The sequence below is a fragment of the Marmota flaviventris genome, chromosome 1 (genome assembly GCF_047511675.1).
Source record: "Marmota flaviventris isolate mMarFla1 chromosome 1, mMarFla1.hap1, whole genome shotgun sequence".
Taxonomy (NCBI): Eukaryota; Metazoa; Chordata; class Mammalia; order Rodentia; family Sciuridae; genus Marmota; species Marmota flaviventris.
In genome coordinates this window covers 186,101,940-186,120,141 of record NC_092498.1, presented here as the reverse complement: position 1 = coordinate 186,120,141, position 18,202 = coordinate 186,101,940, and the positions used below count along the sequence as shown (strand labels likewise).

At 32.6% G+C, this 18,202-nt stretch overlaps 1 protein-coding gene across 3 annotated transcripts in view; it reads left to right on the top strand.

Moving 5' to 3' along the window:
- The window catches only part of Ngly1 (N-glycanase 1), a 54,412-nt gene that overhangs the window by 31,228 nt on the left and 4,982 nt on the right, over positions 1-18,202 (top strand). For 2 of the 3 annotated variants that reach the window (XM_027932532.2, XM_027932531.3), the window contains exons 6-11: positions 2,264-2,385; positions 3,495-3,640; positions 5,005-5,115; positions 6,393-6,557; positions 10,571-10,756; positions 17,880-18,057. In XM_027932532.2, coding sequence (XP_027788333.2) covers positions 2,264-2,385; positions 3,495-3,640; positions 5,005-5,115; positions 6,393-6,557; positions 10,571-10,756; positions 17,880-18,057 — 908 coding nt within the window. The remainder of the gene's footprint in view (positions 1-2,263; positions 2,386-3,494; positions 3,641-5,004; positions 5,116-6,392; positions 6,558-10,570; positions 10,757-17,879; positions 18,058-18,202) is intronic. The other variant, XM_027932533.3, reaches the window with a different exon arrangement.

Sequence of the window (18,202 nt, the reverse complement as noted above, 5' to 3'; positions counted from 1 at the left end):
CTGATTCATTTACTTATAGTCTGTTTTCAGGCTGCAACAATTGAATATTGATGATAGACCATATATATGACCTGCAAAGTCCAAAATATCTACCGTCTGTCCTTTCATAGGAAGTTTGTTGTATCTTGCTCTAGATTTTGAATTTTGAATGTTAGTGAAAGAAGTATTTTTAATCCTGTAAATCTTGTACTTTTAATATATAATTTTACTTTTCAGATAACTAATACTGATATCAAATAACAATACTAATAATTCTGATCATTGTGATGGTAAATATAATATGCTATATATGCTATACTTAGTCATCAAATAATAATATGGAAGGTAAAAGTATATAATAAATTGTGATCATATTTTCTTAACAAAGACAAATTTGTTTTAATTAGAAATTTTCTTCCACCCAACCTCAGCTACTCCTTATGGCTCTAAATTTTAAACTACGGAAGTTTTATTGTTGCATGAACTTTTTCCATCCTTTAATATATAAATGTACATATATTTTATGTATCAGATTTTCTTATATCAGACTTTCTTAATTGATACTATTTAAAAAATTTGGTTGTATTATCAGGCAAGAAAAGATACCATGTTTTTGAAGTAGCGAATTTTGGGAGTTTAGGGGCTCATTTCTGTATCTAATTTGGAATCAGCTCTATGTTATCAGAATCTAATAACCAATAATTATCTAAAATTAGTGTTATTTCATCAGTTAGCATGCATTTATTTGCATAGCCCCTTTATAGAGATTAGTAGAGTTACGTGTGTGTATGTGTATATATATGTATGTGATACGTATGTATGTGTGTGTCTGTGTGTGTGTATGTAATTGAATCCTCTTCATAAACTATTTCTAGGCAGTTAGATTTAAATTAATAATGCTGTATGTGGGATGGCAAAGACTAGCATAGATATTTATGCAAAGTGTTATTTTTCTTTCTGATTTTTTGCTTGTTTCAATGCTAGCTGGTCTTTATAGAGCTTGAATAATAAATGCTTTTGTTTTTGCAGTGCTGGGATTAAACCTCAGGACCTCAAGCATGCTAGTCAAGCATTCTGCCACTGAACTATATCCTCAGCCCTAAACACTATTAATTGAAAGCCAGTCTTGTCTTTTTGGTGCTAGGGACTGAACCCAGGGCCTTGTGCCTGCTAAGCATGAGCTCTACCACAGGGCCCTTAATCTGGTCCATTTGACTTTGGCAGCAGTAGTGTATATAGAAGATGGAGACATATGATGCTCTAATTCTGTTATTACCCCTTGATGTAAATTTATACTTTATTTCAATTACTTAATTACCTAAGTTCTAAATTCATTTAATGTAGCATCAGTTTAATAAACTTATTATTACAGAGCCAGTCCATTCATGCCACTGTTTCCTTTTCTTCCCAGGCTCATGGTTGACATCTCTGCTCAGCTCGGGTACTTGTACCTGCTTAGCTGCATCAGCTCAAACTCCTTCTCAATACAATATGCAAAATTTGATGTTCTCAAAGTACCATTTTTTTTTAATATTTATTTTTTAGTTGTAGTTGTCATTTTTATGTGGTGCTGCGGATCGAACCTGGGGCCTCCCAATTGCTAGACAAGCACTCTACCACTGAGCCACAACCCCAGCCCCTGAAAGTACCATTCTTATTATGCTTTTATAATTTTTTAAAAGAATGCTTTAAAAATTTTTAAAATTAAAAATACTTTCAAATTAACAAGATACTAAATACTTCAGAAGAGTAACATCATAGTCAATATCATTAGAAAGAAAAATACCTTTTTAAGTTAAACTAAGCTGAAATCCTATCCTCACTGAGTAGCTATTTACCTTTTAAACACAACAAGCTAATTATATCACCTGCTAGAGTAATGTTTAATATCTTAAGCAGATTTCCTAGAGAATCTGCATGTACAAATCTTATCTTTCTTAGCCCAGTTCAAATAGAAGCTCTCTTCCACAACCACGCTTCCATAATGTCAGGTCTGACCTTTTGTATGTTTTTTATCACATTCTGCTGTATAATAAAATTATTCATGTTAATTTCTTCTTTCTCTTAGGATTGTAAACACCTTAAAGGAAATATCACTGTTAAATCATTTTTCACCGAAGATTCTAGCACAGTGTCTTATATACTCTAGGCTCGTTAATCAATATTTTAAAATAAGAAATTAAGAAACATGATTAATGTTTAGCATAGAGGTAATATAAATTATTTTGAAATCCTGGTTTTTGATAACTCAAAGCTGTTTTTCTTTCTTGTTGTTTTACACCAGGTATAACGATCCCGAGAAACTTTTGGAAACAAGATGTGGACGGTGTGGCGAGTGGGCCAATTGTTTTACACTGTGCTGTCGAGCTTTAGGATTTGAAGCTCGCTATGTTTGGGATTACACAGGTACAGATTGTGGTATGAGAAGAGTGGAGTAGGGTTTTGTAGATTCACGTTTCAGGTTTTCAGTCTGAGCCCATCATTTTTTTACTCTCGGGCCTCGTTATTCTGAGCTTCCATTTGCCTTTTGTAAAATCACAGCAATACCAACCTTATAAGTTTTTTTTTTTTTTTTTAAAGGAATCACAAGATTTTTGTAATATACTTAGCATGTATACAAGTCTTTTATATGGACATGTACTTTGTACTCTAAATATTATTTTATTAAAACTTTACCATAGCATTTATAATAATGCTATTTTTGTATAGTAATGTGCTATAAAAATCTTTTTCAGAGGGATTACTATAAATGATTTAGTAAATAAATTATAGTATACAAAAATAATATAAGAAAAGCCATGTATTTGTATTGTCTTTGTTTAGAAATGATTCATTGTCTACATGTTAAAAATTTGTCTTCTTTGTTTAGAGTTTTACTTGTGTTTCCATTGTTTTCTTGACTCAAGTGAAACCCTCAGTTGATGGTTCTTCTCTTACAGTCAAATACAGAGAGCATCACTATCAGGAGATCCTGTTAGACCTTCTGGTTCTGAGTCTTAGGGTCCAGAGAGAGACTACAAATTGAAAAGTAGTATTAATTTTTTCTTAGTACTGGGGGTTGAACCCAGGAGGAGTGCTCTACCACTGAGCTGTGTGTTCCCAGTACTTTTTACTCTTTATTTTGAGACAGGGTCTTCCTAAGATGCCCAACCTGGACTTAAATTGTGATCATCCTGCATCAGCCTCCCAAGTCACTGGGATTTTAGGCATGCATTACCGCACCCAGCTAAGCCAGATGTTTTTGATGCTATTGTTTAATACATTTTTCTTCTTTAGAGTTACAACACACATTTTTAATTAAAACTAAAACCGTATGAGAGTATTTCAGCAATGTTTTCAAGGATTTTAAAGAGAAAGAGAAATTAACACAAGTATGCTCATTCATAACTAAAATTTAGAATATTAATTTTCATTACATAATTTGTAGGAGTTTGAATATAGTTCCTGGAAGTTGTTCTGATTTTATAAATTTCATTTTATTTCCTTATTTTTGTTCTCTTGTCTCACTTGAGTAGACCATGTTTGGACAGAAGTCTTTTCTCCTTCTCAGCAGCGGTGGCTGCACTGTGATGCATGTGAAGATGTCTGTGACAAACCACTCCTTTATGAAATAGGATGGGGCAAGAAGCTTTCCTATGTCATAGCATTTTCTAAAGATGAGGTAGGGCATGTGAGAAAATTATTTTTCAAGAAAAAAATATATATATATTGACAGTTTAATGTCATATAATCAGCTGCATATATTTAAAGTGTATAATTTAGTACATTTTTGTCATTTGTATTCACCCATAAAAATCATTATTACAATCAGTATTCCACTGTGTAGATGCGCCATAATTTGTTTATCCATTTACCTATAGATAGATATTTGGGCAATTTCGAGTTTTTGATATTTTAAATTATGCTGCTGAGAACACTCATGTATACAAGTCTTTTTATGGACATGTACTTTTCTCTTTGCTTAATGCCTGGGAGTGGAATGACTGAATCATGGTAGGTATACATATATTTTTAGAAAACTGCTGACTGTTTTCCAAAGTGATTACACCATTTTACTTGCTTACCAGCAGTATATGAGAATTCCCAGTTTTCCACATCCTTGCTAATTTTTAGTATGGTTTAACCTTTTAATTTTAGTCCTTTTAGCAGATACATGTAGCAATATATTATTATGCTTATACTTTTCTAATGACAAATATTATTTAACATCTTTTTATGTATTTATTTGCCATCTGTATGTCCCCTTTGCTTATTTGTTTTCCATTAATGAGATCTTACTATTGTGTTTTGAGAGTTTGTCATATATTCTTAAATAAGTCCTTTATCAGATGTGCTTCACAAAGGTTTTTCTGTCTGTAACTTTTCATGTTCTTTTGAAGAAAAAAATGAGAAGAAATCAGTGAAGTCCAATCTACCTATAGATTTTGCCTTTTTGATGTGGCTAAGAAATTTTTGCCTAGGTAGCTCAAGGTCATGATTTTCTCTCATTTTCTTTTAAAAATTTTATATTTATAGTTTTGCATTTAGTGTGTGATCCATTTTGAATTAATTTTTGCATATGGTCCAAGGTATAGGTTGATATTCATTTTCAGTATGCAATGAATTATTATTAGTAGTAGTAATGAATTATAATTATTATTAGTGAATTATTGTAATATCATTTGTTAAAAGACTTCTTTTTGCCTTTGAATTGTCATTTCACATTTGTCAAAAATCAGTTGATTTGTAATATAAATTCGATATGATAAAAATGAAAATTTGTTTAGTATTGTGGAATCAGCTTTGTAGATAAATCCTGGCTAATATTCTGAAAATTTCATCTTTTTATGTTGGAATAAACCTGTACTTCTTGGAAGTACACATGTACAGAAAAAAAAATATTCTCTTCACTTTCTTTCATGGGTTTTTAAATATTAAAGGATAGTATTTTTAAAATTGTATTTAAGAATCATGCATCCTAAATGTTTAAATGAAAGTAGATGATTATAATCTTTTAAAATATTTATATTCTATAATTTATTTCAGGTAGTTGATGTCACTTGGAGATATTCTTGTAAACATGAGGAGGTGATCTCCAGAAGAACTGAGATTAAAGAAGAATTACTTCGAGAAACTATTAATGGAATTAATAAGCAGGTATGTGATGGTTATTTGTCATTTTTTGAAAGAACATTATAAATTTTTTATGTAATCAAGAATAACCATATTTTAACCCACTGCAATGTTTAAAATTATAGCATTATTTTGCAAGTATGAATATTTTAATATGTTAAATGTCTTTTTGTTCATTGAAAATTTTGAAGACTCACTGAAAATATGGGTTTTATATTTTTAGATTGAATTGTGAAGGTCAGTGAAACAATTTTAATATTTGTCATACTTGACATAAAAATATATTGTTTATGAAAGCAGCATGCCTTTATAATAATTTATACTTAACGTTTAATTATGTATGTATATACATATAAATACATTCATGTACGAAAGTTTCTGAAATAAGGCCAGGAAATCACTATGACTGTTTCTGAGGAGAGGAAGAACTTTCATCTCTTTGGTAGTATTGAAATTTTAAATTTTGGGTTTTTTCTCATAATTTAAAAATAAATAAATTTGCTCTGGCTAGCAACTAGAATAGGGCAGATAACCTTAATCCATTAATTGATTGGCCTTCACAGTTAAGTTTCAGTCCATTTTTAATTTGATCTTCTAAGAATTCTCTTTCCATTTGCTCTTAATTCTCTGTAGTCCTTCAGAGATCCTACCCTGAAAACTTGGAGTATTTTTTAGAGCCCCTTGTCTCAGAAGACTCTGAACACCAATTTATTTTCTTCATTGCACTTTGATTTTGCTGAGAATTTTGCTTTGGTCTTCAGCACTTATGTCCCCATTTTGTACTTCACTTCCAGGCTTTTCTCTTTATGCCACTTCATAATTGGCAAATGTCTTGAAGGGAAAAGAGATGCAGTGTGTTCCCTTCACCTCAATTCATTTTTTTCCCTTGGGATCTTGATTTCTCAGGTTCTGGCTGCCTTGGTAGCTTTCTGTCGCATCCAAACAGGTGTTTTATATGTAAGTGTCAGTGTGTTTCCCTAGCTTTTCTTCGAAAGACAGTTGGTTTAACATAAGCTAATCCATCACAGCCAGAAGCAGAAGGTGCTTCCTCCATTTTAAATCTAAACTAACAGAGGTTGTGGTGAGTTAGAAGTAGGTGTTAAATGATTTCTCAACATAAAATTTATAAAAGTAAGTTTTCCAGTTTCCTTTTTATTTTCCAAATACTATATGTATGGAAATAACATTGGTTACATCTTTCAAGACCTCTTAAAATGCAAATATTTTAAGTATATTCTTGCTTGGAGATGGACTTCTACATTTCCCTAATCTTAACTTTGTTTTTTAAACATTAATTACAGAGGCAACTATCTTTATCAGAAAACAGAAGAAAAGAACTTCTCCACAGGATTATTGTAGAGCTTGTTGAGTTTATATCTCCCAAAACTCCTAAACCTGGAGAACTTGGTGGAAGAATATCTGGGTCAGTGGCTTGGAGAGTAGCCCGAGGTGAAATGGGTCTAGAGGTATTTAATTTTTTCTAAAATGATAATCTTTTTACTTTCCTGCTTCCTGTAGTATGCTTACAGACAAAATAGATTGGTAATGACCTTTCAGTTAACTTTGCAGAGTAATTATTTAGAAATGCAACATTTGACAAAAACCACTAATTGAGGTTGTATAATCACATAAAAAGCAAAGCATTTTAAAACAGGATTTTTCTATTGTTTACCTTTTTAATGTTTTTAGTGCAGGACAACTTGTACAGAAAAAACTGTACAAATTATGCTACTTTACAAATTTAGCATCCATGTAACCACTAACCAGAATAGGTAGTAGAATACCAGAACCCTAGAAGTAAGGATGAATTCTTTCCCAGTCACTTCCCCCCCAAAAGTAATTGTCATCCTGGCTTGTAACATCATATCTTAGTTTTGCCTGTTATTGTGCTTTATATAAATGGAATCTTGTAGTATGTACTCTTTCTATATAGCTTTTTCCACACAATATTATGTTGTTCTGTAAGATTCATACATGTTACAGTGATACAGTATACGTTCTCATTGCTATATAATATTCCATTGTGTGTTTTAATTTATCTGTTTCACTGCTAATGGGCATTTGGACTTGGGACTTGGATGTTAAAAATTGTTCTGCTGCCAACATTTATATAAGTGTTTTCATTGAGTACATTTATGCATTTCTGCTAGATATATACCAGGAATGGAATTGCTAGGTAATAGAGTATTAGTGTGTGAACACTTATACTTAGTTCATACTGCTAACCAATTTTTCCAAAGTGGTTGTGCCACTTGAATGTAAACTAGTAAGTACTAGCAGTATGAAAGATTTTTTCCACATCTTTACTGACACTTGGTATTGTTTACCTTATTCAGTTTAGCAGTTATGATGGTATATAGTACCATTGCAGTTTTAATTTGTATTTTGGTGATGATTAATGAAAATGCATGCTAATTCTTCACATTTCTTGATATCTTTTGTGACATGCCCATTCAAATCTTTTAAAATAATATTGTAGTGCATTTAAAGGAATCCTGTTTTACTTTTTGTTTCTCCCCTAAGAAAGCTTTATAAAGCACAGTGGGGAAAATATAGAATTTGGGTAATTCAGATAATGAAAGTGTATGTTTCTTAGTACATGCTTGAATATATCTGGTATTAGCAAAAAATTATTGTTGCTGTAATGACTTGAATTATCAAACTTTTGGATTATTATCATTTGATTAATCTTGAAAAATTAAATAATTAACAATGGAAATTTAATTGGTTAGGTTCTATAGTCATACACCAGGTGAAAGACAATGTGCTAGATTCTGTAATGAATATTAAGAAAGTACAATGGGTTATCTCTTGCCATAGGGAGTTAAATCACTGGAGAGTATTTAATATAAATATCTAGGAAGCTACATAATGAAAAATATGAAAGGAAAATAACCCATCACATGTTAAGATAAACAGTTCTAAACAAATTAAAGTTTTATGCTCACTTTCTCTAAATTTGCTATTGTTACAATTCTTTAATGAAGGAATACGTCCAAAAGGAGTGATCATCCCCAATAAATTTTATGTTTGCTTTTGCTTTTTTTTTTTAATGTGTGCTTTTTAATTTGTCCCATCATCTGTAGCAGGCAGTTAGAAGTATTGGTTCAGCCCTAGAATTACAAAACTAAACTCAACAAATAATTCAGATTTACTGCTGATGCAGTGCAAGTTACAAGTATAAATCTAAATGAAGCCACTTAAAAAGAGCTAATTTAATTCACAGCTGTGTTCAGTTTAAAACATGGATATTATTTGGGTCTCTATTTCTTTTTCTTTTCTTTTTTTTAATGGATCTGTGTGCTTTTTCTTGAAAGGCACATTAAGTTGATTAAATTTTAAAAGTATAAATTGTGTCATATATCCAGATTGTTTTCCCTTTTGAAAGTTTTTAGAATTTCTCAATTGCTGAGGACCCATCTTAGTGCCATGGATTAAAATAATAATAATAATAATGTTTTCCCCTTTAGAAATAAATGTTTTATAAGGGCATAGAAAAATATTAATCCTAAACCATTTTAGGAACTAAATCTTAGAATCATTTGGAAAAATTTCCAGGCAGCAAAGGTTTAATCTTAGATTAAAAACATTTTATGAAATGTGTTACTTTTACCCCACAATGCTTTGAGTAGTTGTGTACCTATATGCAGCTATGTTCAGTTATATACATTTATTTTTCTTTTGCCTTTAGTGATTATTATAATTTATAAAATAGTAGATAGTCCTTCTAAATTTTATTTTCATTTGGTTTGTATCAGCACCCTGAAATCTATTTTATAAAGAAGAGAAGAGGGTCTGGGGATATGGCTCAGTGACAGAGCTCTTCCCTGCATGCTTGAGGCCCTGGGTTCAATCTACAGCACTGCAAAAGAAAAGAAGAAAAAATTGGAAAGTGTTGTTACATGCTCATTGTGACTTGTATGTAGTATACTAACTAAATCATAATTATAAAATAAATTCCCCCAAATAATAAACTACCTGTTTACCTTTATGGCAGCAATATTTAGGTTCTACTAGAGAGTTTTCTTTCATACATTTAATGTTACTGTTTTCAAATTCTGACAGTGATGTTGATATATATAGAGAGTTTAATAGATATATATCTCTCTACTTGTGTTTAAGATCTTTTACATTGTGCTCAGGTTTTGTGTACATTTGATGTTTTTCTATTTTTTAATACCTAGTGCCCAGAATTTAAAAGAAAAAAAATCTTGCCTCCTTTCCTGGTCAGTTAGTAAATATTATAGCAAGATTTTGACATAGATTATCTCAACAATGGATGATTTTGTTTTCTAGTGACCCTTTAGCATTATCTAAAGACACTTTAGTTGTCACAATTTGAGGGAGATGTCTGTCACTGGCAACTAGTGAATAGACGCCTAGGATGCTTAACAACCTGCTCTGCACAGAACAGACCTTGATACAAAGAATATCTGACCCAGAATGCTGTTTGTCTTTGAAATGTTAGATTAATTCAGTGGTTTCAGGAAGCAGGGGTTATTTTAAATTATTCAAACATGGATTTATTTTTGAATAAAACACAAATTGCCAGTAATTTTAAGGTAAAATTTGAACTTTTATAGTAATTTCACACATGAAGAAGACTACTTTAGGGCTGAGGCTGGGGCTTAGTGGTAGAGCGCATGCCTAGCATGCGTGAGGCACTGGGTTCGATCCTCAGCACCACATAAAAATAAAATAATAAAATAAAGATATTTTTCCCACCTATAACTAAAAAATAAAATATTTTAAAAAAAGAAAAAGACTACTTTAAGCCTTACCTCTCAGACATTCTCCTACCTTAGAGTATCAGGAGCGGAAACTGATGAAGTAGCTTTAGGTTGAGACCTAAAGGATGAGAAAGAATATCAGCCTAGACAGGAAGCTACATGTGCCAAGGCCCTGAGGTAAGAACAGCCAGACCTTTTTGAGGAACTAAAGGAAGAGTAATGTGATGGGAGCCTAGAAACAAGGAAGAGTAATATGAGATTTCACTGGAGAAGTTGGACAGGGATAGAACACATGGATAAGTCTTGGTGGTGAGCTTTTAGAGTTTAACTACTGCATGAAATCAGTGAAGTGAGTTAAGCAATAGAGACATAACCCAGTTTATAATTTTTTTTAAAAAATCACTTTCAGCATGAATAGAAGAGTTAAGAGTTGAAAGCTAGAAGTCAGCTTTCAGAGACTTTTGGAGTGATCCAAGTAATAGATGGTAGTTCTGGAGGTGGAAAGGGAGAATAATGAATGAATTTAGATCACAAATCATAAAAATTAAGGCAGAGCTCATTGTTTTTTCTCTATTAATGTTTGTTGTTATATCAGCAATCATACTCATATTTAACCTATAAAATTTAACCAATTTGAATTTTCCATTGGCACAATTTTTTTTTTTCCTTTTCAAAGTTGAAGAAATCTCTTATTTCTAGACATAGTAGCTCCTCTAATGTTGAAAAACTAATTCTGCTTTCTTTTTAAGAGAAAGGAAGCCCTGTTCATTCCCTCTGAAAGTGAGAAGATTTCTAAACAACTCCACCTTTGTTACAATATTGTGAAAGATCATTATGTTCGAGTTTCAAATAACAATCAGACCATTTCTGGATGGGAGAATGGTGTGTGGAAAATGGAATCCATATTCAGAAAAGTTGAAACAGACTGGAACATGGTAACTTAATACATGAAATTATTTAAAACTTTTGTCATTGTTTAAATATAGATTGGCTTCATTTTTCAGTTGTGTATAATGGTAAAACTGATATGTCAAAATTGTTTTTAGTAATTCTTTAACTTAAGAAAGAAAGTCCTGTTTCTACTGTGTAATCAAAAGTACACTAGGAATTCTTGCATTTATATAAAGAAAATATCCATTTTCATCAAAGAGGCTAAATTTCTTTCATGGGAAACAGTCAAGTCATCAGTTCATGTGACTGTCTTGCTTGAATACATAAAGTGTGTTGCTGTTTGATTCCTTCACAGATGTATATTACATTAGGAATTGTAGTAGATTTAGTCCAAATGCCTAGGAAGCTACATCTAACAAACTTTCATTACGTAAAAATGAGAATGAGTAAGCAACAGTATTGGTTATTTTTTTCTCTGTGTCTTAAAAAAATTGAATAAAAGGGGGCTCAGACCATAGTAGTTCTTATAATATTAGATTGCACATTATTATCTCATTATCAGTAACAAGAGGCTTTGCCTTTAAACATCCCTACCCCTTAGAAGCATTCCATAAACAAACTCTGAGCTACTCAAGTGACCCTAATAGATCTGAGCATATTATTGATAAATTTTCATAGGAGCCAATTAACTTATATGAGGAGCTTTTAAAGTTAACTTGCTAAGATATTTAAATGGGAGGGAAATTGTTCATTTGTAAGATGTATTGAGTAAATTTAAAAAGTGAGTCACAGATGACGAGCTGCTAGTGTTTATGAATATTACTGTATGCTGTCACTGTAGTAGGCATTCATCAGGTACAAAAGATACAGAAATAAGGTTCCTACTTTCTTTTTCCCCCCAATCATAAGATTTTGTTATAAAACTTATGTGGTGCTTAACGTATAAATATCCAGTTTAAATCACATTATATTTTAATAAAAGTAAGGAACTTTTTATACTAAAGTAAGAATAACAGGATTATTAAAATTCCAAATTTGGGGATTTTCTTCTTTTGCTAAAGAAGAAAAATTTTAAAATTTCCAGGTGTGTATATCTGTAGTTTATATAGTTAATGAGAGAATTAACATCTTTGGAAGACTATCTTTAGCCTAAAAATCTCCTAATCAGAAAGCAGGGTAGAAGTATTATATACTGCAAATCACTCTGTGTTGCTAACTGAACAACAATCATGCATTTCTTTTTAACCAACCATGTTAACAAGGAAAGTAATAGTGGAGAAAATAATGTTGTGTTGCAGAAGATATGATGTTCTGATAAACAGGGGGGTCCTGGGGCATATTTCTTTTCTGTCTTATATATCTATTTGTCCAAATCAAATATTTACTGAGTATGTAAATATTATTTGTGCCAGGCATTATTCTTAGTCACATGAATAATAAGATGAAGATATAGTTCCTGCCCTCACACTCTAACAGGGGAAACTGGAATGTAAGCATCCCTCTTCACCACCATGCAGAGTGCTATAATAAGAATATCATCACATTACTATGGAAACACAGAGGTGGAGCAATTAGCTCTGGCTATGGGAGTTGGGCGCAAAGCTCCACAGAGCAGGCAACGTTTGAGCTGGATGCTGAAGGATGAGTAGGTGTTTGTTAAGCAAGGAAACAGCAGGAAAAAAACATGAACTACATAGCATGTTTTGAGATCTCTAAATAGAACACTGTGGCCAGAGAGAGAGTATTATATTAAAAAAGAGTTAGATGATATAAATGAGATACAAAGGCCATTAAGTGGAAAACAGACCGTTATTTGAAAAAAGCTAATGCCTTGATAATATTTTTATACAAGGCATCATTTCTTAAAACTTGAATGAATTCATTTCCACTTACAGTACTTCATATCAGTGAATAAAAATACTAGAATCTCATGAAGAGTGACAACCCAGAAGTAACAGACATCATCAAACTTGTATATTCCATTTAAAAATTGATAGTTCTTTACTAGCATGTGTACAGTTAGGAATTGTCTAGCTCTACATCTTTCCTCAGTAATCTCCAACCTCATATCATGACAGATCTCTTGTAGCCTACTCTTGGATTTTTAGAACAGATTTTTACCCTCTCAAAGAGGTATTTTCCCAGAGTCATATGGAGTTGCTAAATTTTCTACTTGGCAAGTGTACTATTCAGTGATACCTGAATTGAAAGGGATATAGAACACTAACTAAATCAAGGAGACCAGTATATTTTGGGGGGGGAGGCAAGTGATAGTACCTTAATAAATTAGGTTAGGATGTTAATAACTTCCTAACCAGTCTCCCTCATCTGCCTTGGTCCTTTTAATGATGTGCTTCATTCTGTGACTAGAGAAATGTTTTCAAAACCTAAATTGTTACTGAGTACTCTTAGGAGACTAGCTCCCTTCTGTGACCTTGCCTTGCTTTATGCTAACCATTCCTCTGTGCGTTGCAACTGTACTGTCCATCTTCTCCACAGAACCTCCTTTACTTCCCTTTTTAAATGAATAATTGACTCTTATCCTTAGAACCTCATTTAAACCTCATTGCAGTCCCAGCTAACTGAATCCATTTCACCCTTTATAGATTCATTGTACCATGAACCTCTCCTTCATGGTATTTATTCAACAGATACATGTAAGAATAGACTATTTGTCTCTTTTTCCACTAAATATTTCTCAAGCAAAGACCTTACTTGTCATTTACTACCTTGTTACTTTTGTACTATGTATCTAGTATAATCCTCATCCCTAATAAAAGATTAGTAAAGATTTTGATTGTAAAAATGTATGTGGACTATAGATAGCCAAGATTATTCATCATCCCTTGGTTGATCTTAGATACTTTTGACTTTTGAGCAGTTTTATCACTCTCTTTTTCACTAACATCATTTAGCACTTTTTGGTGCATGGCATTATGTCAAGAATTCATTAATTTAGTCATTCAGCAAACATGCACCTGTCAAACATTGTGCTTGGCATGCAGGGAGGAATGACTAGAAGAAGCAAATCTCAAGGTGTACATTGACTAATGAAAGACATGGGGACCAACTGTTGAGATTTATGGAGTAAGTGTTAGAAGAATATGAATCTGCATACGATGCTATAGGAAAAACAAAAAGAAAAGCTATTGAATTCCTGAGTCAGAGAAGTCCTTGGAGCAGGAATTATATTTGAATGGCTTTTACAAGAGGAGAAAGAGAGTTTCTCAGTATGAGTATAGAATGTAGAAGGAAGGTTTGGGGGCATGAGAAATAGTATGTACAAAAGCACCGAGGTAAGAAACATCTGATACATTGGAAAAAGTAGGTAGTAGGGAATATGAAGGAGAATAGTGGGAAATGAGATTAGAGCAGTAAACAGTTGCCAGGTCCTAGGGATTTGATTACTTGACAATTATGTAGTAGGAAACTATGGAAAGGTTTAGACAGGGGGAAGACATGATCACACTGGTGTTCCAGAGAAGTAATTCCAGAAACTATAAATGGAGCAAATCAGAAATACATAATAGATGTAATTGTAGTGGGAACTGAAAAGTGGATTCATGTTTAATTTCAGTGATAAAATGGAAAAACCAAAAATAAGATTCATGAGCAATACCAGTTTACCAGCATTGAATTAAAATCCCTTGAAGTACAGCTGCTCTGCTGGATGTCTTGTAGGAATGACTGACTGCAGGGTGCCTGCTGTATAGTGAACTTAATTAGAGTGAATCTTAGCAACCTAAGCAGAATAATTTTAAGAGAGTACTGAAGAATGGCTTCAAACAGCGCACTAAAAACCAAACCTCCAGGAAATCATAGCAGCCTGATAATGTAGTAATCGAAAAATCTTTAAGCAAAGGTCTTCTGTATTCCACACAAAATACATAAAGAAGCTATATGCAAATTGTTCTCAATCCCTAAAATGGTGATTACAGCCACAATCCAAAGGATAAATTCTGTTACACATTGTGAGTAGTATGATTTAGACCTTATATCACAAATACACTGGTCTTGTTCTCACCTACAAGTCATGTATGCATAACTTACAGATGCCAAAGAGGGGCAAGGGTGGGTCACTGGTGATGGGGTCGGGTGATATATAGAATTCCGTCTAGAAGAGACAAATTCCATAACTTCTGATTTTACTAACACTCTTAAAGTAGGAAAGCAACACTTAACTCCTGAGTAGATCCACAGATTGTAAACCGAGCATGTAGAACTGTACACAGTAAACTAAACCTGTGAATTTAAAAAATTAATAAGGCAAAAACTTGTCTATCAGATAGGAAGTTAGGATCAATCAACAATTATAAGAAATGAGTTTGTTCCCCTCTAGGCAAGTGAATATTTAGAGCTTTAAAAGCTCTAAATATTTGAAGATTAATATTTTTCCCTCTAAAATAAGTTATAGTCCCTGGTTTTATTGATATTTATCATATACGGACAGGACCATAATTAGAGGTTTTTATATAAATCCTATTATTTTGGCCTATTTTAAATTACCAAACTGAGTATCTTCTTCATTACTTCCTACCATCACCTCTACATAGTTTCTTTCAGTTGGTTAAAATGCTATAGACAGAATGTATTATGTTTAAAAAAAAGATGGATTTTCAATCTTACCTCATTTTCTAGCATAAAAGATCTCTTCATTTGCTCACAGTATATTTGTATATTTAAACACTTAAGAATTCAATCATAAATTCCATTGCATCCTTTAACTTTTTAAGATCTTAAAAGCTAAAGCCTTTAGGACATAATTTAAGTCCTCAAACAAGCATTTATTTTAGGTGTGTTCAGGAGCTACCTACCACAACCCTTCAATTACAGTTCAAAACACAGTTCTGACGTAGACCCATATGGTATAATTAAGGCAATTCTTGGAGTAAGCTAGAAATCTGAAGTTGACCTGATTTCAAACTATCACATATCCATACTTTCCGGGGGACATTCATAAACTACTGAGCTGTGAAAATACACAAGACCTAAAATTACATATTGAGACATAAATTTGAGTTTAGCTATTTCTGCCTTAGGATTACTTGCCCCAAATCTTCTGGTTTCATCCAACTCTTTCTTTCAGGAACTCCTTTGTTTGGCTCATTTTTTCCAAATAACCTCCTTTAGTAGCCAGTTCCTTGAAAGAGTAATAAAGCCATTGATAGTCCCTAGACAGATAGCCAGAAGTTTAGGGTTGGTGAAACCAGCAACTCTAAAGGAACACTCATGTAGTAATGTAGTACTGAGTCCCACATTCTCCTTACATACAGCTGTAAGAGGAGCATATAGTAGGAACATGTCAGCATGACAGAGTGTTGTAGTGGTGGCTCTGAATGTGAGTGGAGCAGTTGACAGTCCATACATCAGGTTTATCAACAATAATAGTTGACTATACACTTGTGTAGTCTAAGAAGTTCAAGACCATTTTCCTTGGAGAGTGATTGTTCAGTTGTTATATAATCTCTAACTTACTGATACTAAAAACTTTTGAATTAAATTAACCTGGGAGAAAACAGATATAGGTTGCCAAATAAAAACTAGAATGCTAGTAGTGATTGATTTTTTTTTAACCTGATGAGTAAAGACTAGAATATATAGTAAAATATTTCCATAGCAAGTGTATTTTATATGGTACTTTCAAACATGTTTGCCTTAGAGCTAAAGAGAGTGTGGATTAGGTGTCTCTAAAAGAATGGAGTTTAATTTGAATGCATACTGTGAAAATAAACAAATTACATTCAAATTTTTAATAATTAATATTTAATATTTCCTATGCTATATATACAAAACTTGTGCCTCCAGAGAGCCTAAAAATTGGTTAAATTAAATCAGACAAAAACACATGTAGGGCTGGGGTTGTGGCTCAGTGGTAGAGCGCTTGCCTAGCATGTCATGAGGCACTGGTTTTTGAGTCTCAGCACCATATATAAATAAATAAATTAAATAAAGGTTCATCAACATCTAAAAAGAATTTAAAAAGTACTGGCATTTCAAGGTGAGATGAAATTATGGAGAAATGTGAAAGCTTGGTCTTCAGGCAGAACCAGGTACTTGCTGGGTATTCTAGACCAGACGGATAACATGAAGACAGTGACATTTTTAAAACATTGATTTTATTAGAGCACTTAGCATTGATCAGTATAGGTAGTTGAATAAAATTTTAATACAGTGAAAGTAGGAAAGGGTTTTTTTTTTTTTTTTTTTTTGAGACATTTTGAAGAACTACATAGGTTTTTGTGGGAAGGTAGACAAATTGGATAAAAAATTGAAGAGTTAGATCCTTTGGGGTTTAAGCTTCAATGAATGAAGTTGCCTGTGATAGACTACAGTTGTTTTCATGTCAATATATTAAGGAGTATAGATGAAATTATGAGACGGAATGAGCTGGAAGCATCCCATAGACTTGGATGCCTTAAATTGTGAACCTTTAATGTGGTAAGGAGTAGCCAAGCCCAGTGGTACACATCTATAATCCTAGCAACTCAGAGGCTAAGGCAGAAGGATCATAGGACAACCTCAGGAACTTAGGCCATAGCAATTTAGCAAGACACTGTCTTAAAAAATAAGAAGGGCTGGAGATATAGCTTAGTGATAAAGGCCCCTGTGTTCAGTCCCCAGAATCAAAAATAAAATGGTGAAAGGATATTGATGAAAGAACAGAGAGCTCACTGGAGAAGTGGGTGTGTCACCTGTTGAACTAGTAGTTAGCAATGGTAAGGTATCTCAATTTAGAGACTGGCCTGTCTCTCTCTAGGAAAGCTTATGTGGTATCTAGTCTTAGAAGATAAATTAAGGAATAATTACATTTAAAATAATCATTCCTTTTAAAAGCGGTATTCATCATAAAGTTTATTTTAAATAGCTTAATTTAACTTCTTAATTTAAAAGATAATGATTTACCAAAATTTTATTAGTATGTGGGCTTTAGAGCTGCACTTATAGGGCAACTGCATTCAGTTAACTATTCCAGACCAAAAGATGCTAAAAAAAAAAAGCTGTAATAAAGTGGAAAAAAAATGTTATCAGGAAAAATATTTTCAGTGGGGGAAAATTCGTTTTTAAATAACTGTACATCGTGCTTTGTGGCAATAAAAGACTTTCCACTGTTTTCTACACTATTTGATCATTTCTGAGAATTCCGTTTCTCCCCTCCCTACTTTATAGGTGTATTTAGCCCGAAAGGAAGGATCATCTTCTGCTTATGTTTCCTGGAAGTTTGAATGTGGGTCAGTTGGCCTAAAAGTGGATACCATTTCTATTAGAACAAGTAGTCAAACTTTCCAGACTGGAATAATAAAGTGGAAATTGCAGTCTGATACAGCTCAAGTAGACCTGACAGGCGGTAAGTAAGCATTTGACTGGAAAATTAATTATGAAGTGTTTATTTACCGCTCTAAGACTGCTTGTACTTGTAGCTCTGACTTTTTCATACTGAAAAGTTGTTCATACTTTTGAGGTAAAAATGTTTTTTTTAAATAAAAACCTGT